Source organism: Saimiri boliviensis, chromosome 2, assembly GCF_048565385.1.
Source record: "Saimiri boliviensis isolate mSaiBol1 chromosome 2, mSaiBol1.pri, whole genome shotgun sequence".
NCBI classification, from domain to species: domain Eukaryota; kingdom Metazoa; phylum Chordata; class Mammalia; order Primates; family Cebidae; genus Saimiri; species Saimiri boliviensis.
Genome location: NC_133450.1, coordinates 62,417,777 through 62,444,725, shown reverse-complemented (window position 1 = coordinate 62,444,725; position 26,949 = coordinate 62,417,777). Strand labels below are relative to the sequence as shown.

Sequence of the window (26,949 nt, the reverse complement as noted above, 5' to 3'; positions counted from 1 at the left end):
CATCCAAGGATTTTGGTACTTGTTGGAGGTTGGGGGTTGGGGTTAATCTAGGAATAACCCCTGGTGGATACTGAGGGAAGACTGTACTTAAGGTTGTGTGTTTGTGCTTTCTCCCTTGCCTGCTTTAAAAAATTGGGTTAGTTAGTGGTTTATCTATTTTTCTAATTTCTTTTTCAAGAAACCAGTTATTTTGATTTATTTATTACTTCCCTTTTTTGGCATTTCTAAATTAATTTCAGTTTTTATTATTAATTTTTGATTACTTTTTCCTTGATTTCTTTGTTTTATTTTGGTATTCTTGCTTTTTGAATTGATTGTTAATTTATTTTCTTAAAAAATTGTTATTGATATAGGCATTTTGTACAATATATTTTTCTTTGGACACTTCCTTTAGTTGTAGCCTACAGATTCTGATAATCTCAGGCTTTATTATAACGATTTTCCAGAAATTCTGCAATTGAATTTTGTATAGTTGCCTTTAACCTAAGAGTGGTTTAAAAGTGTATAAATTTCCGTGTGGAAGGACATTTTTGTTTGTCTGTTTTGTTGTTGATTTCTAATTTTTTGGTTTTATGGTCTGAGGATGCTAGTTACATTATTTCTTTTTTCTTTTTTTTTTTTTTTTTGGAAAGAGGAAAAGAATAATAAGAAAAAGAATAAAGATGAGGAAGAAAGAGAAAGAGGAAGAGGGAGAGAGAATGGGGGTATTGCTTTGTTGCCCGGGCTAGAATGCAGTCTAAATATGGGTATGCCTATAATTGTCCTTAATAATGGAGACATGAAAGAAAATGAGGGAAGAGAGTAACAAACAAGGAGCCAACCAACATTTCGTTTAAACTTCTAAGTTGATATGATGTGGTACTGATAAGAGTTTACATTTTGTGTAAAGTGGAGAGCTCTATAAATGTTAATTACGTCCACTTGTTCCAGATCTGAGTTCAAGTCCTGGACATCGTTGTTAATTTTCTGTCTCATTGATCTGTCTAATATTAATGTTGAAGTCTCCCACTATTATTGTGTGGGAGTCTAAGTCTCTTTATAAGTCTTGTATGTCTGGGTATTCCTGTATTGGGTGCGTATATATTTAGGACCTTTAACTCTTCTTGTTGTTGCATTGATTCTTTTATCATTATATAATATCCTTCTTTGCTTCTCTTGATCTTTGTTGCTTTAAATACTATTTTATCAGAGGCAAAAATTGTAACTTCTGCTTTTTATTTATTTATTTTTGCTCTCTGGTTGGTTGGTAAGTCTCTCTCCATCCCTTGTTTTGAGTCTTTGTGTATCCTTGAATGTGAGATGAGTCTGGATGCAGCATACAGTTTTAGTTTTTTGTCCAAATTGCCTGTCTGTCTTTGAATTGGGGAATTTAGTCAATTTAAATTTAGAATTAATAATGATATATTACTTTTTGGTATTTTTTAGAAAGGCTGATACTGTTTGTTCCTTTCTATGTGTAGTGGTTCTTTCAGAAGCTCTTGTAAAGCAGGCCTGGTGGTGATGAATTCTCTGAGTGCTTGCTTGTTCACAAAAAACTTTATTTTTCCTTCACTTATGAAGCTTAGTTTGGCTGGATGTGAAATTCTTGGTTGAAATTTCTTTTCTTTAAGGATGTTGAATATTGGTCCCCACTCTCTTCTGGCTTGTAGGGTTTCTGCTGAGAGATCTGCTGTAAGTCTGATAGGCTTCCCTTTGTGGGTAACCTGACCTTTCTCTCTGGCTGCCCTTAGTATTTTCTCCTTCATTTCAACCCTGGTGAATCTGAAGATTATGTGCCTTGGAGTTGCTCTTCTTGAGGAATATCTTTGTGGTGTTCTCTGTATTACCTGGAGTTGAATATTATCCTGCCTTACTAAGTTGGGAAAATTTTCCTGAATAATATCCTGAAGCGTATTTTCCAGCTTGGATTCATTCTCTTCGTCACATTCAGGTACACCTATCAAGCGTAGATTAGGTCTTTTCACATAGTCCCATATTTCTTGGAGACCTTGCTCGTTCCTTTTTAATCCTTTTTTCTCTAATCTTATCTTCTAGTTTTATTTCATTGAGTTGGTCTTCGACCTCTGATATCCTTTCTTCTGCTTGATCAATTCGGCTGTTAAAACTTGTGCATACTTCACGTAGTTCTCGTATTGTGTTTTTCAGCTCCATCAATTCACTTATTTTCCTCTCTAAATTTTGTATTCTTGTTGACATTTCGTCAAACCTTTTTTCAAAGTTCTTAGTTTCTTTAGATTGTGTTAGAACAAGTTCTTTTAATTCACAGAAGTTTCTTATTATCCACGTTTTAAAGCCTGCTTCTGTAATTGGAACACACTCGTTCTCCATCAAGCCTTGTTTCGTTGCTGATGAGGAACTGGGATCCCCTGCTGAGGAAGAGGCGTTTTGATCTTGGGTATTCTCAGCCTTTTTTGACTGTTTTCTTCCCTTCGTTGTAGATTTATCCATCTGTGGTCTTTATATTTACCGTCTTTGTAATTGGGTTTCTGAGTGGACGTCCAACTTATTGATTCTCAGCGCCGAAATCTGAGCAACCCACTGTGCCGACTAAGTCAGCGGCGTTAAGATTGATGGTGCTTTTCTGACTCTGCACCAAGAACCGACGCTCCGAGGCACCGGCAAAACCGCCTCGCCGGTCACAAGAGTTGCGCTGGCGACCTGTGGGGCTCCTCCGCTGGGAATCTCCTGGTGCGTGAGCAACAAGAATTCATGTGAAAGTGTGGCGTCCTCTCGTTCTTTGTGTTTTCACTGGGAGCTACAATCCCGAGCTGCTAGTGATCAGCCATCTTGGATCTCTCTCCTAGTTACATTATTTCTATTGTTTAGCACATTGAGGTTTTTGCTGTGTCAAAGATTTAGTTAGTTTTTCTTAATATCACATCTGTACTTGAAGTTGTAATCGCTATTATTATTGATACAATAATATGAGTTTGATGTATATGTATATGATCTACTTTGTTAATGTTGTTTAGGTCTTCTCTACATTTTTAAAAATTTTAGTCCACTTGATCTTGGGTTGTGAGAGGTATGTTAGCGTTTCCTTTTATTAGTGTGTTTCTATTTCTCCTTGTATCTTCTGTAGGTTGTTGCTTAATCCAAGTTATTACTGTGTTACTGGGTGCATAAATACTAATAACTAATATTTTCGTTGTGAATCGTAGCCTTAAACACTATAAAGTACACTGCTTTATCTGTTTTAATGCTTTTTGGTCTGATTTCCACCTTGTCAGGTATTATGATTACGACCCCATTTTCTTTTTATTTGTGTTTGCCTGATATAGCTTTCGCCATCCTTTTATTTTTAACTCTTTTGAATCTCTTTGTTTTAGGTGTGTCTCTTGTATTCTGCATAGTGTTGGATTTTGCTTTATTAGCCAATCTGAAAATCCTTTTCTTTTAATAGGTGAGTTAAGCCCATTTACATCTACTGATGTGATTAATATGTTTGGCCTCCGTTCTATCATCTTGTTTTATTTTTACGCCTTTTATATCTAAACTCTTTCATTATGCAATGGGTTTTATTTGCTCATTTTTTCTATTGGTTAATTTTATACTAGTACTTCTATATAATAGTGCTAGTGCACTTGTTTTTGGACTAAGTAGTTCCCTACATTGAATGATATTGCAATTAGCTTGTAACCTCTTCTCTCTCCCCTTCTTCTAGCCCAGTATCTGATATAACATGGTGTCATTTTGTTTGCAATTAATACCTACTAGACAATCATATCCATATGCCCTCCATGCCCGATTTTTGATAATTGTATTAGATATATTACAGTTTCTTTCTTATAATCATGGTTTAGCTTTGTGTTACAGGTAAATTTATATTTAATACTCATCACTCAACTGCTGTCTTTCAGTCTTTTTGGTTGTCCAAATCTCCATTTCTAATAGATTCTTTAGGAAGGGCTTACAGAATCAATTATTGCCTGAGTTTTGGCAAGTTTATAATAGTTTGCAACTTTGTACTAGGAAGTCAGCTTAGGTGGACATAAAATCTTTGACTTATATTTCACCTACTTATTTTACATTTGTTACATCATTTTTTTTTTTTGGCATTAAGAATTGGTGAAAAGTCCAATGACAATCTTGTTTTCTTAGTGGCTTAGTCTTTTTTAAAATCTTCTTTTAAGTAGACTTTAATATGATTCATTGTTGGTCATGCTGAAATGATTGCAGTATGTCCTTTCAATAATTTCAAGATTTTTTAAAAAAAATTTTAGGAAATACAGTTTCTAGAGATACAGTTTTAATACTTGTTTTGTTCCATTGTTTGGCATTTTCTCTTGTGATCCCTATCATACATATGTTGGGTATTTTTTGCTTTTCTTCTGTATGGATCATTTTCTATTGTATGTTCTAAAACTCTCTTCATTTCACTTAGTTTTTTTAGAATTCCCTATACAATATACCTTTATTAGTCTACATGTGAACTAGCCTAGTCATGGTGATTCTGCATGTATATAGAAATATATATTTATTTAGCCCTTAATTTGAAATGTTAGGTACAAATAAAAAAGTCAACAACATTCAGTTGAATATTATCTTACTTTGCATAAATTCAACTTATTTATTATAAATAAGTACAAGCATTTGACTACTATCACCATGTCTTCTAATTTAGACATACCCAAATACATACATATTAGGATACGTGTCATTTTGTCCTCTTTTTGTTTATGTGGAAATAGTGACAAATAATAAAATTCACCAATTTGCCAAGTGCAGATTGATGAATTTTGCTAAGTATATGCAGTCATGTAACCACTACCACAATAAAGATAAAGACCCATATCCTGGCCGGACATGGTGGCTTATACCTGTAATCACAGCACTTTGGGAGGCCAAGGTGGGTGGGTCAGTTCAGGTCAGGAGTTTGAGACCAGTTTGATCAACATGGCAAAACCTTGTCTCTACTAAAAATTCAAAAATTAGCCAGGCATGTTGGTGCATGCCTGTAACCCCAGCTACTCAAGAGGCTGAGGCGGGATAATTGCTTAAGCCTAGGAGACCGAGGTTAAAAGGAGCTGAGATCGTGCCACTGCACTCCAGCCTGGGCAACAGAGGGAGACTCAGGCTCAAAAAAAAAAAAAAAAAAAAAAAAAAAAAAAGACCCTTAAGACCCTTATCCTTACCTTAAAAAGATTCCTTGTATCCTTTGCTCTTGATCCCTTCCTTTGGCTCCCAGTTTCAGAAAGACATTCCTTTTCTTTATTAGTGTTGCCTTTTATAGAATTTCATGTAAATGGAATCATTCAGTGCACAGTCTTTTCTGTCTGACTTCTTTTATTTAGCATAATGTTTGGAGAGTCATCAATGTTGTTGGGTTAATTGATATTTTGTTTGTTTTTATTGCTTTATATAGTCCACGGTGTATATATTACAATTTGTTTATTCATTCACTCATTGATAGAAATTTGGATTGTTTCCAGTTTGGGGCCATTGTGAATAATGCTGCTGTGAATATTTGCATACCTGGTTCCATGTGAACATATGTTTTTATTTCTCTAGGTTGAATACTTAAGAGTGGAATTGCTTGATAGTATGGTAAATAAATGTTTACCATTATAAGGTATTGCTATACTATTTTGCAAAGTGGCTGTGATGTTTTATGTCCCCACCAGTAATGTAGGGAGTGTTTTAGTTATCTGCATCTTCACCAACACTTGGTATTCACAGTCTATTTAACTTTAGTCATTCTAGTTGGTATGCAGTGGTATCTTGTGGTTTTATTAGCATTTCTCTGAGGATTAGTCATGTTGAAAATCTTTTTATGTGCTTATTCACTATTTGTATATCTTCTTTTAGGAAATGTCTGTCCTAATCTTTGGTCTATTTTTATTTTTTATTTATTTATTTATTTTTGTCTTTTTATTGAGTTGTAAGAATTCTGTATATATTCTGGATACAAGTTTGTTGTTTTGAAACATTTTGCTTCCAATCTGTGGCTTACCTTTGTATTTTCTTAGCAATGACTTTTGAGAAGCAAGACTTTTAAATTATAAAGGCGATTTTAAATTATTTTCTTTTATCCTTTGCACTTTTGGTATCTTGTTTAAGGAATCTTTGCCTAAAGCCATGTCACAAAGATTTTCTTCAGTATTTTTTTATAGAACTTTAATGGTTTTATATCTAACATTTAGGTTTATAAACATTTTTGAGTTAATTTTAATATACAATGTGAGGTAAAGTTTGAGGTTCATTATTTCCATGTACAATATCCAGTTGTTATCTTATCTCTATTAGGTTATCTCGGTGCCTTTGTTAACAGTCAATCACCCATATATGTGGCAGGTCTGTTTCTGGACTCCATTTTGTTTATTCATCTATCCTTATGTCGATGGCATATGATCTTTAGTACTATCAGTCTTCCAACTTTTTTCTTACTTTTCAAAATTGTTTCAGCTATTTTAAGTTCTTTGCTTTCCATGTAAATTTTAAAATCAACTTGTAATTTGCTTCAGAGGAAGCTTATTTGGATTTTGGTCTATAGATCCATTTGGAGAGGTTTACTTTCTTAACAACATCGAGTCTTCCAATCCTTGGAATGACATGTATCTAAACATATTTATGTCTTGTTTAATTCTCTTTTGCAATATTTGGGAGTTGTCACATCTTTCATTAAATTTATTTCTAAGTATTTTTGTGCATGGATTTTTTTTCAAGTTTTATTTTATAATTATTTGTTGTTAGTATAGATAAATACAATAGCTGTTTCATGTTGGTCTTACATCCTGTACCCCTGCCACACTCACATATTTGATGAGTAGTTTTAAAAAATAAAATAGCCGGGCGCGGTGGCTCAAGCCTGTAATCCCAGCACTTTGGGAGGCCGAGGCGGGTGGATCACGAGGTCGAGAGATCAAGACCATCCTGGTAAACATGGTGAAACCCCGTCTCTACTAAAAATACAAAAAATTAGCTGGGCATGGTGGTGCGTGCCTGTAATCCCAGCTACTCAGGAGGCTGAGGCAGGAGAATTGCCTGAACCCAGGAGGCGGAGGTTGCGGTGAGCCGAGATCGCGCCATTGCACTCCAGCCTGGGTAACAAGAGCGAAGCTCCGTCTCAAAATAAAATAAAATAAAATAAAATAAAATAAAAATATATATATATATAATTTAAGGTTTTCAACATGCATTGTCATGCCATTTGTGAATAAAGATAGTTTTACATTTACCTTTCCAATATGTATGCCTTTTAGTTCTTTTTATTGCCTATTGCACTGCCTAGGACCTTCAGAATAATGCTAAATAAAAGTGATGTGAGTGAGTGTTCTTGTCTTGTTCTTGACCTTAGAAAGCTTTGAGCCTTTTGGAATATTAGACCAACCTTGCATTCCTTTGTTCCTGAATTAAATCCTATTTGGTCATAATGTATATCTTTTAAAAATATTGTTGGATTCAGTTTTGTAATATTTCGTTAGGGAGTTTTGTATCTGTGTTTTCTTGAGATATATTGGTCTGTAGTTTTCTTTTCTTGTGATATCTTTGTCTGGTTTTGAAATCAGGATAAAATTGGCTTCATAAAATAAGTTGAGAAGTGTTTCCTTTTCTATATTTTCTGAAAGGGTTTGTGTAGAATTGATAATGATTGCTTGATTTTTAATAATAAATTCACCATCAAAGCTATCAGAGCCTGGAGGTTCTTTTTTTGTGGGAAGGTTTCAAATTTTAAATTCAGTTTCTTCAAGTGGTAAAGAGCTGTTCACCATTTTTATTTGCTTTAAATTCTTCTTATGTTGGTTATGGCTATTTGTGTCTTTTAAGGAATTTATCCATGTTGTCCATTGGACAAATTTGTCTAGTTGTCATTTATTGGTATAAAGTTCTTTGTAATAATCGCTTATAGTTCTTTTTATATCTGTGGAATTTGTTGATATGTTCCTTTTTTATTTCTGATATTGGCAATTTATGTCTCTTTTTTTCTTCACCTGTCTGGTTAGAGGTTTATAAATTTTATTGATCAACCAAGTTTTGGTTTCAATTATTTTCTCTGCTGTATCTCTGTTTCCTATTTTATTAATTTTTGTACTTATTTATACCATTTCCTTCCTTTGGTTTGTTTCAGTTTTAATTAAGTCTTCTTTTTCTAGTTTCTGCAAGTGAAACTATATTATTAATTTGAAATTTCTTTTTTTCTAATATAGGCACTTGAAAGCCATGCATTTCTTTGTAAGCCCTGCTTTAAGTGCATTCTACAAGTGTTGTCTTTTCATTATTCAGTTCAAAATATTCTCTAATTTATCTTGCAATACTTTTCTTTGACCCAAAGTTTCTTTAGAAGTAGGGGGAGAATCCAAGATGGCTGAATAGGAACACCTCTGGAGTGCAGTTCCCAGCAAGAACAATGCAGAGGTTGAGTTATCACTGCATTTCCAAATGAGTTTTCGCTGCCCACAGACCAAGAGATTTCACATGCCACGAGTTCCCAGCATGGCTGCTTCAGCCGGTGCCACAGGTTGGCACACAGAAACTCACACAAATCTGGGCAGCTGTTTCAACTAGCACCTGTAATGCCTGGGAGACAGAGCCGCTCATTCAACTGAAAGGGAGGGGGCTGAGACAGGGAGCCAGGTAATCTGGCTCAGCAGGTACCACCCCCACAAAACAAGCAATCTGATATGCTCTAGACTGAGAGTTTTGCAGCAAGTGCAGCTGGACCCAGGACAGTCCAGCTTGGTTGGGGGAAAGGCATCCACCACTACTGAGGCAGTCTGCCAATACCAAGGCAGTCTACCATTCCTAACTGCCTCAAGGAGGTTCACACAGCGGCTGGGCAGAGCCCGCAACAGCTCAGCAACGCCTCTGCTGGCAGACTCTGACTAGACTATCTCCATGAGTGGCACAGCATCTATGTAAAAAGGCAGCAGTGCATCAGGAACTTATAAATAAAGCCCAACCTTCCTAGGACAGAGCATCTGAGAAAAGAGGCAGTTGTGAGCTCTGCTGCAGCAGACTTAAACGGACCTGCCTAGCAGCTCTGCACAGAATAATGGTGCTCCCAGCATAGCACTTGAGCTCCTATAAGGGACAGACTGTCTCCTAAGCAGCTCCCTGACCCCTGTATACACAAAGAGACACCTCATAAAGGAGAGCTCAGGTTGACATTGGCAGGTACCTTTCTGGGATGAAGATAACAGAAGAAGAAACCGGCAGCAACCCTTATTGTTCTGCAGCTCCCATGGGTGATCCCCAGGCAAGCAGAGTCTGGAGTGGACATCCAGCAGTCCTGCAGCAGAGGGGCCTGACTATTAGGAGGAAAACTAAGAAGCAGAAAGAAGTAGCTTCAACATCAACAAAAAGGATGTCCACTCAGAGACCCCATCTGAAAGTCACCAACTACAAAGACCACAGATAGACAAAGCCAAGAAGATGGGAAGAAACCAGTGGAAAAAGAATGAAAACACCAAAAGCCAGAATGCCTTTCCTCTTCCAAGGGATCACAACTCCTCACTAACTAGGGAACAAAGCTGGATGGAGAATGAATCTGATGAACTAACAGAAGCAGGCTTCAGAAGGTGGGTAATAATAAACTTCTCAGAGCTAAAAGAACATGTGCTAACCCAATGCAAAGACACTAAGAACCTTGAGAAAGGTTAGATGAAATGGTTACTGTAATAAACAGCTTAGAGAAGAATATAAATGACTTGATGGAGCCAAAAAGCAGCACGAGAACTTCATGAAGCATACACAAGTTTCAATAGCTGAATCAACCAAGCAGAAGAAAGAATATCAGAGACTGAAGATCAACTCAATGAAATAAAATGAGAAGGCAAGATTAGAGAAAAAAAAGTGAAAAGAAATGAGTGAAACCTCCAGGAAATATGAGATTATGTGAAAATACCTAATTTACATTTGATAGGTATACCTTAATGTGACAAAGAGAATGAATCCAAGCTGGGAAACACTCTTCAGGATATTATCCAGGAGAACCTCCCCAACCTAGCAAGGCAGGCTGCCATTCAGGTACAGGAAATACAGAGAAGACCACAAAGATATTCCTCAAGAAGAGCAACCCCAGGGCACATAATTGTCAGATTCACCAGGATTAAAATGAAGGAAAAAATGCCAAGGGCAGCCAGAGAGAAAGGTCAGGTTACCCACAAAGGGAAACCCATCAGACTCAAGCAGATATCTCAGCAGAAACCCTATAAGCCAGAAGAGAGTGGGGGCCAATATTCAATATCTTTAAAGAACAGAACTTTCAACCTAGAATTTCATATCCAGCCAAACTAAGCTTCATACGTGAAGGAGAAATAAAATCCTTTATGGACAAACAATTACTCAGAGATTTCATCACCAACAGGCCTGCTTTACAAGAGCTCCTGAAAGAAGCACTGAACAAGGAAAGGAACAACCAATACTAGCCACTCCAAAAATGTACCAAATGGTAAACACCATCAACACAATGAAGAAAATGCGTCAACTAATGGGCAAAACATCCAGCTAGCATCAAAATGGAAGGATCAAATTCACACATAACAATATTAACCCTAAATGTAAAAAAAGGGAGTAGAATTTATTTTCAGTGCAATCATTTTGTTTTGACGTTGAGCCACATTGATTGGATAGATGGTTGATAATTAGAGATGTATCTTGAGAATTGCACTTAGTGGTAGAAACTTAAAGAATGATTCATAGTCATCAGCCTTTGCATATCCCTGAAATTATTTAATTTTCACCAAATAATTCCTCAGTTATTCAAAAGTCTATGATTTTTTAAATAGAGAGCTCAGTGAAGTTTAGTAATGAGAGATTAAATAATTTTCTAGTTTTCATTTGCTGAATCCGTATGTCTAAATCTATGCTTTCTTGAAAAGATAGCAATGCTCTTGTTTCTGTCCTCCCCTTGCAGTTTTGAGTGCAATAAGCACAATATTCAGATTTCTTATCTCATGATTTAGAAAGTCCAAACTCGTCAGTCACTCTTTCAATGGAGTAGGAAGTACTTAAACTTTGGACTCAGATTCTCTAATTTCAAAATCTTGATCTGAGGAAGCTGCTCAGTAAACTTTGAAAAGTGTTTATAACCCAAACAAGTTGCATCCAAATAGAATAGATTTCCACATTCTATTTCAAATTATTACGTATCCAACATTCAACTTGAAGAAAATTGACTGTTTGTATCAATTTCTTCATCACACTGTGAAATGAATCTGACTTTCAAAGTTTCTAGTACAAGCTCTCTTGACCAATAGTGCAATAGAAACTGGAAAAGAAATCTCCTTTTATGAGAAGGAATAGATGGTTTGAGTGGAATAAATTGTTGTATTCCTTTTATTTATTGCAGATGTCCCATCTCTGGAACACTTGAAGCATTTCCATGTTTAGACTTTTTAAATATATATATTTTTTGAGTCACAGTCTCACTTTGTCACCCAAGCTGGGGTGCAGTGGTGCCATCATGGCTCACAGCCTCGATCTGCTGGGCTCAAGCCACCCTCCCACCTCAGTCTCCCAAGTAGCTGGGACTACAGGTATCATCACCACATTTGGCTATTAAAGCATTTTCTTTGTTGAGATGGGGTCTCACTATGTTGCCGAGGCTGGTCTTGAACTCTGAGCTCAAGCAATCCTCCTACCTCAGCCTCCCAAAGTGCTGGGATTACAGGCATGCACCATCATATCTGGGCCTAGACTTTTTTCAGTTGACAGGTGTTAAGTCTTACTAATTCATATATGAAAGCTAACTAGATGATTTTATGTATGTGTGTATAGAGTGGTGTGTGTGTGTGTGTGTGTGTGTGTGTGTGTATACATAATTAGTGTGCTAAAATGTGTAGTGGGGGTCACAGCTAGTTCAAGTGTTTCTCTTTATAGGTGACATATCAGAAAATGGCTCTATCATTTACCCCTGCGCGATCTTGGGCAGGTTACATAACCTCTCTCAGCCTCAGATTTTTCATTGGTAATGTGGAAATAATAGCAATACAACTATTATTTTTATGTTTACCAGCATATAGTAAACACTCAGAATTTAGAAACATTATTGTGATTATTGTGACCTTCTAGAGGTGAGGAATTTGTCTTTTTTATGTTGATACACCAAAGTGCCTCATTAATAAATATCTGATGAATGAATAAGATCACTGGTATCTTTACTTTCAATTTGCTGCTTACCTTGTTGCTAAATGTCGAAAATTCCCTAGACTGGACACTTTGCTTTTTACATGTTAAATGCTAAAAAATTTAATTGAATACTGTATGTGGAGTACTTTGAAAAATGTTAATAGCTGTACAAATGTAATGGGTGATGGTGATGATGTTGACGATAATGAGGATGATAGTGTTGGAGTCACTTACCAAAGAACAGGAATGTTCTTTGCTGACTTCCCCTGTCTGCTGAAAGTGCCAGCTAACATTTGCTACCTGGAACCAAAACTGGCTAAAGACTATGTATGTAAGTATGCAAATATTTGGAAGAGCTTAGCAATGCCATTTGTGACATCTGACATCCTTTGAACTGTTCAGCCTCCCTACTTGTGTATCCTCTTCCACAACCCTTCATTTGTGTCTTTTATGAGGTTTTGCTTTCCGTTAAAGAAGATGACCTTCCTCAAAGGAGGGGATCGTTCTTTGATCAAGGATTTACAAAGAGCTCTGCTTGTCTGCTACAACTGCCGAAGAGTGCACTGTTGCTTTGTTCTCCCCACATCTCCATTTCTGAATATACTGTTTTTATTAGCTGCATTTGTCTTTTATTCGCTACAAGATGAGTCTCTGAATATAGAACTACATTTCAGTACCGCATGCAGGAGTAGTGTGTGTGTGCGCTCGTGCGCATGCACATGTGTCTATGTGTGTGTGTAGGGGGCTATGCTTGATTTTATTGATGACACAAGATCACTGGTATGTCTTACATCTTCTTTACTCCACAGGTTACACCATTTTAAGGGACAGAGTATTGGACTGGGAAAGGGGGAGAAGAGAAACTCACCTGTGATGGCGAATTATAGTAGTAATTTATTATCTACTAGGTCCAGTCATTGTGCTAGGTAGTTTATATATGCAATATTTTAAAGTTCTTATGGCAACTCTGTGAGATAGATATGATTACCCTCATTTTATAGATTAGGAAATTGAGACTCAGAGAAGTGCATAACTTTATCCATGTTCTCATAGTAAATAGAAGAGCTAGAATTCAAATAACCCCTGGATTGGATTCTTGGTGCCTCTGTTTTATTTTGCTTTTCCCATCATAAAATGGATTGTGTGTGTGTGTGTGTGTGTGTGTGTGTACGTGTGTGTGTGTAAAGCCCTAATTGTTGAGATGAGGCAAGGAAGAGGGTTTAGGTGACTCTTGTAGGAGCTGCAGAAAATTACAGATGTATGATGAAGTGAATGATGAAAGGCTTGGAAAAGCTGGAATATGTGGCTAGAAATGGAAACTAAGAAACCCCAAGGCCCGTATTCTCAGTGTTTATGTGGTTTTCCTAAGGAGCCTGCTGAATGCAGGTGATAGTTGCTAATCCGGGAAAGAGGGAGGGGAGCTTATGGAATTTGGAAAATACCCCTCAAATCTTGTTTGGCTCTTGATAGTAAAGGATTTATTTATTAATGTTATCGAGTATGATAATAGTGTGTGATTATGTTGTTAGTGTTTTTATTAGTGAGAGATTATATGAAAATATTGATAAGTCAAATAATGTGATGAATAGGATATACTTTAAATACTCAAGAATAGAAAGAAAGAGTGGAAGGGAACAGATGGTGACTACTGAAGGTAGATGCCGAGTGTCTGCCAATGGGTAGCTTGGACACCTTCTACCCTCAGGGCCTCTTCTCTGTGGTTCTAATCCAACAGAGGAAGGGAATCTAACTCATTCTGAATAGAATAGGGCCAATGTTAGCTATGCTAAGCCCTGTGTTTTTTCTACCACTCCTCCTAAGATTATTTTTCCCAAAAGGTCCTTAGGTATGTGCCTCTATGAAAGGTGTTTCACTTTCCTGCGCCTAGAGGTACATAGCTCTAATCTTAGTCAAGACTGACTCAGAGAATGAAAAATATTTATATGCCTCTGCTCTGAGTGTTCTCTGAGATGGTCAGGGTGAGAGTGGGGCACATATCATCCTGTAACCATGAGGCTGTGCATGGTTTCTCACAGTTAGTTCCTTAGAGTGGGGCTGTTTGTCTGCTCTTCTGACTCTTGGAATGGGTGTTCTTTGATCTCACTCCATCGTTGAAGATATAATCCCATCCTTGTTCCACTCTCAAGCTTTCAGCCAGACCAGCTCCATACTCCAAAATGGATGGTGGTGGAATTGGGGGATTCCGGAGGAAAGTGATACAGGTAGTTCTTGTGGTGCAAATTGTTCTTCCTATGAGTAGTAGGAAGAGAAGGTAGTGGAAACTTTAGTGTTATATCCAAGAATCAAAACTAGCCCATGAAAGAAAAATAAATTCTAAACTGCTCCATTGTACCAAGAGTCATGTGGCAATTCATTCATTCTTTCATTCACTCATTTGTTCATTTCTTCATTCAGTCATTCAACAAACATTTAGGACCAGACACTTATTAAATGCCGGGTATACTAAAATTAGAGAGACCATTTCTGATCTCAAGCTTCTGATAGCCTAGCGGAGGAGACAGCCAGAGTTAATAATGGTAGTCTGTTCATAATGGTAGTTGATAAATGCCATCCATGATAGAGGGAAGTCTTGTGTGCATGAATATACAGAGGAGATGCATGTAATGCAATTTGTAGGGAAGGTTAGTTATCTACAGGGGAAATGGGTATAGCTGAGCTTTAAAGAATTTTTAGGAGTTATCTAAGCAAAGAAGTGTGGATTGCATTCCTGTAGTAGAGAATGTGTCTAGAACCATGGAAGAATGACAGTGTCATGAGTTAGAGTTTTGCAAGTCAGTATGACTGAAGTGTGTGACACAAGGAAAAGAGGCAGAAGGTGAAACCCGACAGGTGAGCAGGGAGCTCTTCATGCAGGGCTTGATATGCTAAGTTAATTGTTTGGATTTCAACCAGCAGAAAATGAGGAAGATTTGAATTTGAGAAAGATCATACTGGGTGTCATGTGCAAAAAGGATCAAAAGGGAATCAATCTGGACATCACAGCAATTAATCTAGGAAAAAGATTATACAAGCTTGAATTAAGATGATGTCAATGTGGATGGAGAAGAGAGTAGACCCTTGAGCTGATTTCTAGATAGAACCAATAGTGCTCATAAGTAGAATCTAGTCGACCTGAAAGACACAAAAATAGTGAGTAAAGACAGATATGCAGTGGCAGGTAATTGAGGAAGATGTCTGTTTCCTTATTGATCCACTAATCAAGAGAAAAAATTAAAAAGGTATCAGGCATAATTTTTACTTAAACCCTTGTGGTGAATAGTTATAGCAATGCACATTTGTGAAATATGTCCAAATCCTCTTTATTTATGCCTGTCATTTCTTAATGGCAGTTTAGAATGAAAAGAAGATGAATGGCTTAAAAGGGAGCAAAGACAGAAAATCATCTATAAAGTCTTAGGCTTTATGTTGTGCAAGAAGAAACCAATAAAAAATTAAGATGGAATTAGGACAAATACTATCAAATCTACACTTTTAATAATTAGCACTGCCAAAGAATGTGGGGAAAATGTTACTTTAATTTCTCATTTAGCAAAAACAGAACAGAACAAACAAATAAGAACTCCTGAGGCTGATACATATTAAATGATTTGCTTGAAGTCACACATAGCCGTAGGTGGGAGCTCAAATTCCCTCCCAGGGATCTCTGCAGGGCATTGTGATAACACCATGACTCAACATGTTTGGGGTCCAAGTAATTAAAAATAAAGTTGGAGTAGCCAATTTGCAGGAAAAAAGTGAGTACTGCAAATGATAATGAAGAACCTATAAAATGTTGGGGGGTTCCATTGGAATGAGAGATGGAAGGAAATAAATGATGAAAAAGAATACTGCATTCTTTGTATGTTATACAAGCAGATTTCATCTTGAAATTACTTATTTGTGTAAATGATACTAGAATTTTAAACAAGTTATTTAGGGAATATCAATAGGACTCCAGATAACTGCCATTTTAACTTTCAATTCATGTCAATCACTGTGCTGCTGTTGACCATCTGCTATATACCTAGCATTGTGACAAGTCCCAAGGGTGTACAAATGAAGTATAAGATGATTTTGTCTCCAAGGATCTTAAAATGTTGTTAGGGAAACTAGATTTGCAAACATGAAACTAATTTAGAATCATCTAGAATCGTTTATAATCAGTGAAATAGTTATATAGTGAAGTGCAAAAATTTTGGAAGCAGATAACCATGCTCTGGGTAGTCAGAAAAGGGAGGTACTGATAATGTTTAGAGTCAATTAGAAGGTGTCATTCAAGGCTGCAGTGCAGTGGTGCAACCTCTACCTCGTGGGTTCAAGGAATTCTGCTCCAGCCTCCAGAGTAGCTGGGATTACAGGTGTGTGCCACCACACCTGGCTAACTTTTGTATTTTTAGTAGAGACACAGTTTTATCATGTCCAGGCTGGGGGTCTCAAACTCCTGACCTCTGCCTCCAAAAGTGATGGGATTACAGGCATGAGCCACTGCACCTGGCCGATGTAACTTTTAAGATGGGCCTTGAAGAGTGAAAGGGATCCGATTTTTCAAGAAGTAAAGGGCAGGACTAGTGAAATAAGCATGTTTTGTTTTGTGTTTTCTAAGAAATAAATAGCTAGTCTAATATTCTAAATAGTCTAATATTTTGTCTGCTCACTGCAGTATTACTTAATGAAATATTAGAAATAACCTAAATGCCAAACAACAGAATAGGGAAAGTGTCCATATTTCATGCTAAATCTGTATCACTGAATATTATTAAACCAGTAAAAGTAATTAAAGAACAATGTGGTCTGGTGGAAAAGGATGGCTGACAACCTGTTAAACTTACCAATTTTATATTTATTAACTTTGTGCCTTTGGAAAAGTCACTTACTGTTTTTGAGCTTTGGCTTATTCAACTTTTAATGGTAACAACAGTGACCACCTTGCAAAGTTATTGCCAGAATTAAAAATAAGTATATAGAGCACCTAGTACATGATGGATACTCAAGAGATGTTATTCGCACTTAATAATGTATATACTCTGCTGGTATGTAAATAGGTACTGTCTTTCTGAAGGACAATTTCTTAATTCTTACCAAGCTTTAAAAAGGAGTGTTTTCTGTATGACTCAGCAATTCCATAACTAAAAATTTGTTCTAAGGAAATAATTAAAGATGTGTGCACATAGATTATTTAAAAGGATATTCTGGTCACACGCAGCAGCTCACTCCTGTAATCCTAGCACTTGGGAGGCCGAGGTGGGAAGATCCCTTCAGCCCAGGTGTTTGAGACCAGCCTGAGTAGTATAGTGAGCAAAGTTTGAGACTTTTTCTCTATAAAAATAATAAAAGAAAAGAATATTCTTTGCAGCATTGAATAGAATAGTGAAAAACACCCCAAAATCTTAGAAATAGATCATTGGTAAAGTAAATTATGATTCTCTTACCGAAAGGAAATTATAAAACCATTAAAATGATTATATAGAAGTGCATAGAAAGTGAGGAAAACAGATTCTAAAACTATACACGGTTTAATCCCATTTTTGTAAATGTATATTTATGCAGAGAAAATTTTCTAGAAGGATAACATGCCAAAATGTTAACTACAGTTGTTTCGACGTAGTGGGCATTTTAGGTGATGATTTTTATCTTCTTCATGTTGCTTACCTGAAGTTTTTGCTTTCATGATAATGAGCACAGCTAAATAAATTTTTCAAAAATAGGGATGGATCGCTATTAAAAATATTTAGTGACGTAGGAAAATGCTTAAGACTTAAAGAAGAAAGATTTCAAACTTATGTTTTATACACCCCCACTTTTGTTAAAGTACTTTTTAGTCTGTGACTGATTTTTGCTTTTGTGGCTTTTTCTCTCAAAAAGTAGCAAAACTTCTAAGAGATGGTGGGGATAGAACTGGCAGTAAAACATCAAACAGCGGTTAGATTTGTGTATGCACTGACCCTTTTTGTTTTTTTCTTCATTTTCATCACAGTTTTAACAGTTGGCTTTCTTCACTATTTTTATGAAGAGACAAAGTTGAACAGGTGTAAAAGGCCGTTCTCTCCCTCCCTGCCTGTCTCCTTTCATTCTGATTAGGAACTCATCAAATTCAGTACTTATTAGGCACGGAAGGTAAACAATGGTGAACAAGAAACTCACTGTCCACTTGGAAAAGACAGTCAACGTTCACCCAAATAAACACATTATTACTAATTGTGCCGACTACTATGGAAAAAACTCCAGAGTGTTGCAGAGAAAGAAATGAAGGTGGGGATCAGGGAATCACTTCAGACAGGGAAGTTTGCAAAGACCTCCATGACGAGGAAGGGACGCTTAAAGTGAGTTTTAAAGTATGAATAGGAGTTAGCCCCACTCTACGAAAAGAGACAAGGACATATAAAGGTTTTCAAGCCCAAAAAAAAAAAAAAAAAAATGTGTTGGCCCTGTGTGGTGGCTCATGCCTGTAATCCCAGCACTTTGGGAGTTCAAGGAGTTCAAGACCAGCCTGACTAATACGGTGAAACCTCATCAATACTAAAAACACAAAAATTAGCCAGTCGTAGTGGTGGGCACCTGTAATCCCAGCTACTCGGGACACTGAGGCAGGAGAATTGCTGGAACCCAGGAGGCGAGGTTGCAGTTAGGCCGATGTTTCAGTGAGCTGAGATTGCACCACTGCACTCCAGCCTGGGTGACAGAATGAGACTCCATCTCAAAAAAAAAAAAAAAAAAACAAGAGAAAACTGTGTTAAGAAAAGAACGAGCCAGGTGTAGTGTCTCATGCCTGTATTCCCAGCACTTTGGGAAGCTGAGACGTGCAGATCCCTTGGCCAGGAGTTCAAGACCAGCCTTGCCAACATGGTGAAACCCTGGCTCTACTAAAAATACAAAATTAGCCAGGCATGGTTGCCAGTGCCTGTAATCTCAGCTACTGAGGGGCTGAGGCAGAAGAATCACATGAGTCTGGGAGGTGGAAGTTGCAGTGAATGTCAGGCACCCCAGCCAGGGAGACAAAGCAAGACTACCTCTCAAGAAAAAAAAAAAAACAAAAAAAAAACAAATAAAATAAAATAAATAAACCACAACAGTACTGGCTCTGGTGTCATGGCATTAGGCTGGAAGATAGGCAGGGGCTTTGATCACACTAAGGAGGATTTGGGATTTTGTCCTGAAGACAGTGGACAGCCCCTGAAGGACTCTGAGCAGGGTTTATGACAGTATGAAGCCATTTCTAATTTAAAAAGATCTCTTTGGCTGCTCTGAGGAGAATGAAGTGGAAAGAGGAAAGAAGAAATCCGGGAACTGTGTTAGGAGGCTGTTAGACTTGATCAGGAGATGCTGCTGCTGAGTAAGGACAAAGAACAGAAGACAGTTGGGAGATGTATTTGATAAGATTTAGTGATAGGACTTAGTGATTAATAGGACTTCGCGATGGATTGGATTGAAAGAGTGAGGTACAGGGGGAATAGGGGCTGTCAAGGATGAGTTTCAGAATGCTTTGCTCGAGTGACTTGGTGGATTACACAGATGGTGGAGTAGGTTTCTTTCCTGGGGGAAGAGAGGTCTAAGAGTCAGTGTTGGACATGTTTTCTTTGAGGTATTTATAAGATTACCAAGTAGAGAAATTGAATTGATGAGGCCTGTTACTCACGAGAGCTACCCATCTGGGATGGAGAGAGACCTTTCAGAGCAGTTGGCCCCTAGACAGTCCTGACAGCCCTGTGGGTGGATGGGATTGCCTCTGGGGAGAATATCGAGAGAGAGGAATAGAGACTCTAGGACTGAGCTCTGATGAATTCCAACATTTAGACATCACGCAATAGGGGGAAGTGGCAAAGCACTTGAAGAAGGATATATTCCAGGGAGGAAGACCAGGGGAATGTGGGGTCTGGGATGCCAAGGGAAGAGAGTCTCACGAAGGAGGGAGGGAGGGAGGGAAGGATTGACTCTACGGAATGCCCTGAAAGGCCTAGGAAAATGATAATCAGAAAGTACCCAATGGCTTGACAATCTGAAGGCTCTAGATGACTGTGGGAAATGGACTCAGTACAGTGGTGGATGTGGGAGCCAAACTGGAGTGAGTGGAAGGAGGAATAGGAAGTGACAGAGAGGAGAATGTGTGCATAACTCTTTTTTTCCTCTGCCTTTCTTTTCTTTTCTTTTTTTGTTACTATACTTTAAGTTCTGGGGTACATGTGCAGAACATGTAGCTTTGTTACATAGGTATACACGTACCATTGCTGGAGGGGAATGGAAAAGCAGGAGAGAGGTTTTTTGTTTTCTGTCGACAAGGGAGGTTCTACAATTTGTTTGACTCCTGGTAGGAATGATTTAGCAAAGGGGGAGAGATTAATTACCTAGGAGACACACTGATAGATGGAGAGCCCTAGCGAGTGGTAGGATTGGTGTGGATTGGTGTTTGACAGGACAAGGAGATGCTAGTAGGTTTTTGATATCTACTATTTAGTATATGTGGAGTGTATACCAGGCACTGTGCAAAGTATCCACTCACACAGTAATCACAATAGCACAATAATCACAGTAGCCCTATGAAGTTGATATAATTATCCCCATTTTATAGATGAGGAAACTGAGCTTAAGTGGAGATAGATCCAAGGTCTTAAGTCAGAACTGTTTGATTTCAAAGTTTATACTCTTAACTCTTATTAATAAGATTTCCTCTGTGATGGTGTATTAGTTTGCTCCAGGTGTCATAAAAGTACCACAGACTGGGTGGCTAAAACAACAGAAATTTATTTTCTCACAGTTCTGGAGGCTGAAGTCTGAGATCAAGGTGTTGGCAGGTTTGGTTTCTCCTGAGGCCTTCCTCCTTGGCTTGCAGATGGTCGCCTTCTCTCTCTGTCCTCATGCGGCCTTTCCTCTGTGTTCCCACATTTCTGGTGTCTCTTACGTGTCCTAATCTTCTCTTAAAAGGACACCAGTCAGATTGGATTAGGGTCCACCACCGAAATGGCCTCATTTTAACTTAATCACCCTTTTAAAGGCCTTATCTTCAGGTACAGTCACATTTTGAGGTTAAGGTTTCAACATATGAATTCTAAGGGGTACACAATTCAGTCCATAACGGATGGCTTTTTAAAGTATAAGGAAAGGGGTGTCCCTGGGGGGAGTTTTGAAGACAGTATAACTATAATTGAAGACTGTAGAAGAAGGAGCTTACTAGAGAAAGGTAGCCTTAGGGTCAGTTGAGGTCGAAGATCATTCATGTATATCTATTGGGCCCAATTATTGGAGTCTCTGCAGCAGCAATCAGGTATATGTGTGAAGTAAAGAGGAACTCTTTGCTTTGGTGAGGCAGCCAGATGCTCACATGAACTTATTAACCAGCCAAATGACCACCTCTCGTGCACAAAATTGAACTGTAAATGAGTTTTGTTTACAACCTTGGCACAATTACAAATTATTTTTGTCAGGGACCTTTTTGGCTGCTCTCAAGTCATTGAAAATGTGGAAGTTAAATCTATGACTGCTAAGATTTTGTTGCATTCACCAGTGCAAAAATTGGCTTGAACATTTTTTTCAATCTGTTCTGTAAATGGTCTTTCATGATTACTTACCACTCTCTTCTACTTTCTCTATCCTACTTTCTTTCTTCCTTTTTTTCCCCCCATCTTCACTTATCAATAATTTATTGAATACCTACTAGGTGTCTGGCACTAAGGATGAAGAGTCCATATCCACTGTATGTCTATATGCAGATATATATGTGTATTGTGTACATATCTATCTATCTATATAGATATAGATATAGATATGTATAACTATATATCCAAAAGACCTGAGTGATAAATGCTGTTTCATGTGTTCGTTTAATCCTATGAATATATTGAGTCCCTACTAAGTGCCAGACAGTGTGTTACGATTGGGATAGAGCCATGAGTGATGTACAGTTTCTGCCCTTAAGATATTTACAAACTGGTATAGAAAAATAAGCAGGTAAGTACACAGAAACTATGCAATGTGACTTTTGTAAAATGTTAAAAGATCTCAAAGAAAAAAGTGACTCTTGTCTCTGCTTTGCTGTGCATATTTGGATACCTGTGGAAAAGAGCTATTGCTGCATTTTAATGAAACTATGAAAGGAACAATTCATTCATTTCACAAACATTTTGCTTGTAATCATTGTGTAGTGATGGTTTTATAGCTCTTGAATTATGAGCAAGCCATTGAGTTGGGGGATTTATGACATTTTTCCTCATTTGAACTTATTGTTCACACCCTGTACTGTCATAGACTCCTTTTCGTAGGTGGTGGAATGATTAATGGCATTCCTGAAATACTCCACAGAAACCTGCTGAATATTAAAACATGAGAAAAGTCACAGTAATGAAGCATTACTGTGACAGTGGGTGAGCAGACAGCTTGTGCTGGCCTGGCATATATGTCAGATATTTGGAACTTGGAACTATGCATTGATGTAGGGATTTTCTTGTAATACAATTTTAAAAGTATAATGAATAGCAGATCAAAAAACACTGAGAAGGAAATGGATTTTTGTAGATTATGCAATTGAAGCATTTTCAAGTATCACCTATTTGTACTTTATCTCAGGAAAAAAAGTTATTTGCAACCAAATGCGGAGTTAATTAAGATAAAGTTTGTAAACGTGTTGCTTTCTTTGGAGCTCATGTGTTACACAAACTCAAGGTATTATTAATCTGCAATCTAGACTTATTTCTTTGGGAAAATGCTAACCATGTTATGGAAATAGTTCAGGTAGTGGATAAGAGAAAAGGCAAATCTGATAAATGGTCTATGTAGGATTTAGAATCAGTGATTAACCTGATAACTGCTGGAAATTGCTTTGATGTCAAGCAATGGACGTTCACATTCATGTCGATGTCTCATTCATGTGAACGTCATTTCAGAATCATATTCTAGAGTATGTCATAGTGGAAAGATCACTGGATTGGGATCAGGAAATCTAAGCACTACTCTGGCTCTGCCATTGACCGCCTATGAGCCTCATTTTCCCCTTCTTTAAAAGGAAGTGGTTTTGGGAAGAGGTCTCTAAGGTCCTTCCAGTTTTGATATTTTATTGTTCTGTGCTTCTGCATCCCACATCTATCAAAAGTATTTTGACTTTAAGTTGCTTAAGCCAGCATTTCAGTTAGAATGCACCCAGGAGCTTATTTCCGTGGGCTATTGGGAACAGCAAGGCCTTGCTTCTCCAGGACTTGATATGTCTTCTGTTAACTGCTGACAGTGAGCCATACCACCTAAAAGGCTCCCTTGGTAGCCTTAAAGATTGAAAGGACAAATGGACAGTGTTGAGCACTCTGTGGAAGAGGAGACCAGAGAGACGTTGATCATCATGGCTCCTTGGGATTTGCAAAGAGGAATGACTAGAACGGGGCCCTTCACTACAGCCAGGTCAAAGGTCAGGTCAGGAATGTGGACAATGCTGGTGACTCCAGGTAGGTCTAGGAGGGTAAATAAATCTATTTAGTCCCTCCTGAATCTTGAGAAGATCTGGGCAGCCAAGCTCAGAAAACTATTAGGAAGTCTCCTAATTTATGAAATTCTTTGGAAGAAAAATGTGACACTTTTTTTTTTATATTTTTATTAGTGCACAATCATTGTATTCTTACTTAACATTCATCATGTTAATCTACTCTTAACATGTTCTCACAATTAAAGCATTTACTAAACACGCTTTCATGATCACATGTTGAGTTAAAAATCTGACTTCAGTTAATACCATTGTGCAATGGACTCCCTATATTTTAGGATTTTTTTGAGTGTTGTTGAAAGACCTTTCAGTTTTCTACTTTAGCATTAGTTAAGCAATATTAAATATAATTCTCTGGTGGCAGAGATTTATATCTATTATTATTTTGTTAATAACAAGCCAGCTTGGGGTGATTAGAAAATGACTTGGAGTACTGCTTTTCTTAGCGATAAAAGCAAGCAATAGATAATTTGTGAATAGGATATTAAGCCAGAAAACTAAGAATAATTTTATGTGCTGAATACAATTAGAGGAAATTAAAAGTTTTTTGTAATTGTTTCTATTGTGGAATTCTATTAAAATTTACATGTTCCTTAAAATACTGATTAAATTCTTGTATGTTATAATTTTAAAAAGATGACTGTATGCCTAATACATATTACAAGATGATTCTTCTTCTCCTTCTTCTTTTTTTTTTTTTTTTTTTTTTTTTTTTTTTTTTGCTTTTATCTAGTTGCTTCCAAGATCCGGTACTTGCAAGAATATCATAACCGGGTTCTCCACAACATTTATCCTGTACCATCAGGAACAGATATTGCAAACACATTGAAATACTTTTCTCAGACCTTGTTAAGGTAAGCTTTAAAATATCCTCTACTTCGAGAGAATTATTAGGTAGTGCTGCTGAATTTATTGGGATCTAAATTTTTATTGAATTGCAAGTTTTAAAGGGCATATGTTTTCTAGTGCTCTGCCAGAAGAGTCTGGACTCAGGTTTTCTGGGTGTATATAGCAAATTAGATCCCAGGCCCAGCTGAAAAAGATTGCCGGACTACTGCCTGCTTTCCTGCATTGAACATCTTTTCAGAGGATCTTCAAAATGATACAGTTCTATATTTGGCACTAATATAGAGTGGGATTTAAAAAAGCACCTACATTTCTTCAAATTAAGAACTGAAAATATTTTTGGTCTAAAAGCGAATCAGAATTATGTGACATTTTAGATTCATCATTAGTATTTGCTATTTCCCTAAGTGTAATATACACTGATCATAGTTATTTTTAATCTGTGTAACACTTCAAGTGTTCAACATGCTTTGCCTTGATATGAAATTCTGTGAAGGACAAGGAAAAAAAATAAGACACTTTTTCTCTTGTCTACTTTTACTGTAAAATAGAGACAGGAGGGCCCTCTTTGCTCCACATATCTTGATTAAGAAAACAGAGCAAACAAAGATGAACTGTTCAAGTAAAGGCTCAGTTGCTTGGGAAATAACATTGAAGAAGTCAGGAGAACACCTTGTGTTCCATTAAATTCCAAGATGTGATTTCTTCCATTACCACAATCTTCTCACTTCACATCTGATTTTGACAACACATAAATTGGCTTGGTACTGTTTCTTTTAGCTGTACAGCAGCAAAAATTTTGCTAGACAGGTATTAGGAGAACATAAAGTTGGAAAGACTAGTGGCACTGGAGTTTCTGGCAGTTGAAGTCTTTGCCATGAGCTTACTGAATGCTTTGTGCATGGAAGCTTCATGCAATCAAATCAGCTATGAGTCTTCTGCAGTCCTCCTCTCTATCAGTTCTTATTTTTTGAAATATCTTTCCTTCTTTAGAGTTCTTAGTGATCCTGTTCTATATTGAAGGGATTCTGCTTATCAGATTTGTACATTTCATATTTGCATGGTAAGGTTAGGACCTCTTATAGGATATTTTCCTTCTTCTCAAATTGTAGTAGAATAATTAGCCCAATTTTCATAGTGATCATCAGATACACTTATGAATCAAGGCATCCAATTCTATTTTCTTAAATTCTCCTTTTGTCTTTGAAGTCCAAGTTCTTAATGGGAAACAGTTTCCATTATGACAAATTCTGCAAGTTTTCAAAGTAGAAGACACTTTTCAGTAGGAAGCATGTTGAATTCCGTGTGCCAGGAAGCTGTAACATCCTAGTTGGCACTTCACAGCTTGTTGCTTGGGTCTTAGTAATTGTGCCCAAAAGTTAAGGAATTTAAAATATTGAAAAGTTATGTTTGCAAGACATGAGGATTCCATTTAATTGAGCAGTGGACCATTAGAATATGATCATAGGTAATAGCATTTTAGTGGTGAAACTGGTTTTAAGGTAGTTTGTTTAAGTGGCTTGTTGGAGATGATTCTGTGCAAATGAACTGAGCTGAGTTCATTTTCAAAGGGAGACAACATCACCATCTACTGCTAATGGTAATAGTAACAATTACAATCATTATTATAGCAATACTATCTTATAAAATTAGTAATTATACATGCCAAGCACTGTTCTAAGAACTTTAAATGTGTTATCTCATTTAATCCCTTATTATAAGTCTATGAGCTGAGTGTACCATTATACCCATTTTACAGATAATAAAACTAAGGCAGAGTGGTTAAATACATTGCTCAAGTTTACTTATCTAATAAGTGTTCAGGATTTGAGCTTAATTGACATCACATGCTCTCAACAATTATGTTATACTGCTTCTTTTTAGGACTATTCTTCATCATATTACGGGGACACTTCTTTAAGTAAAAACTTGGCTTGGCCTTTGGGAATGCCAGCCTTCATTATGAGTCCCTGGACTAGTTTTGGCTCACTTGGAGATTAAAGGAAGTGCTTAGCACAAAGATTTGTCATCTTTCCAGAAGTTAAATAGAGCTGTACTGAGATAATGTGGGCAGCATTTCAATTCCCAGATGTTTCAGTTCTATTTTGCACTTGGCGATTAGCTGCGGCTAGCAGGTCGGAGCAGAACTGATAGACTGTAGTGAACAGGACATACACGCGGAATGGGAGTAAGAAAGCAAACACTGGAAAGGCAACATGTCATGGGTTGGTCCAGGTTCAACTGCTGGGCTGAAACCAGGTCGTTTTCTTTTGCCTACTCTAGCTTTTTTTTTTTTTTTTTTTTTTAACTTGAAGTACAGAACCATTGATACATACATCCATAAGAACTGTATTTGTACTTCTTCATTTTACTTATGCTATTAGAAAGTTTAAGACAGCTGGGCATGGTGGCTGGCATCTGATAATCCCAACTACTTGGGAGGCTGAGTTAGCAGATTAAAGGAAGTGCTTAGAACCAAGATTTGCCATCTTTTCAGAATTTAAGTAGAGCTGTACTGAGATAATGTTAGAGAACAGAAGTATCGAACATGAAGTTTGAGACCAGACGGAAGGTTGAGA

The 26,949-nt window shown here is 37.2% G+C and overlaps 1 protein-coding gene across 15 annotated transcripts in view; it reads left to right on the top strand.

Moving 5' to 3' along the window:
• Window positions 1-26,949, top strand: part of UNC79 (unc-79 homolog, NALCN channel complex subunit) — a 261,471-nt gene that overhangs the window by 11,675 nt on the left and 222,847 nt on the right. For 10 of the 15 annotated variants that reach the window (XM_074393438.1, XM_074393439.1, XM_074393431.1 and 7 more), the window contains exons 1-2: window positions 19,974-23,489; window positions 24,258-24,378. In XM_074393438.1, coding sequence (XP_074249539.1) covers window positions 23,333-23,489; window positions 24,258-24,378 — 278 coding nt within the window. In that variant the 5' untranslated portion in view covers window positions 19,974-23,332. Of the gene's footprint in view, window positions 1-19,973; window positions 23,490-24,257; window positions 24,379-26,949 lie in introns of those variants that run through there. The other 5 variants (XM_074393444.1, XM_074393440.1, XM_074393434.1 and 2 more) reach the window with 2 other exon arrangements.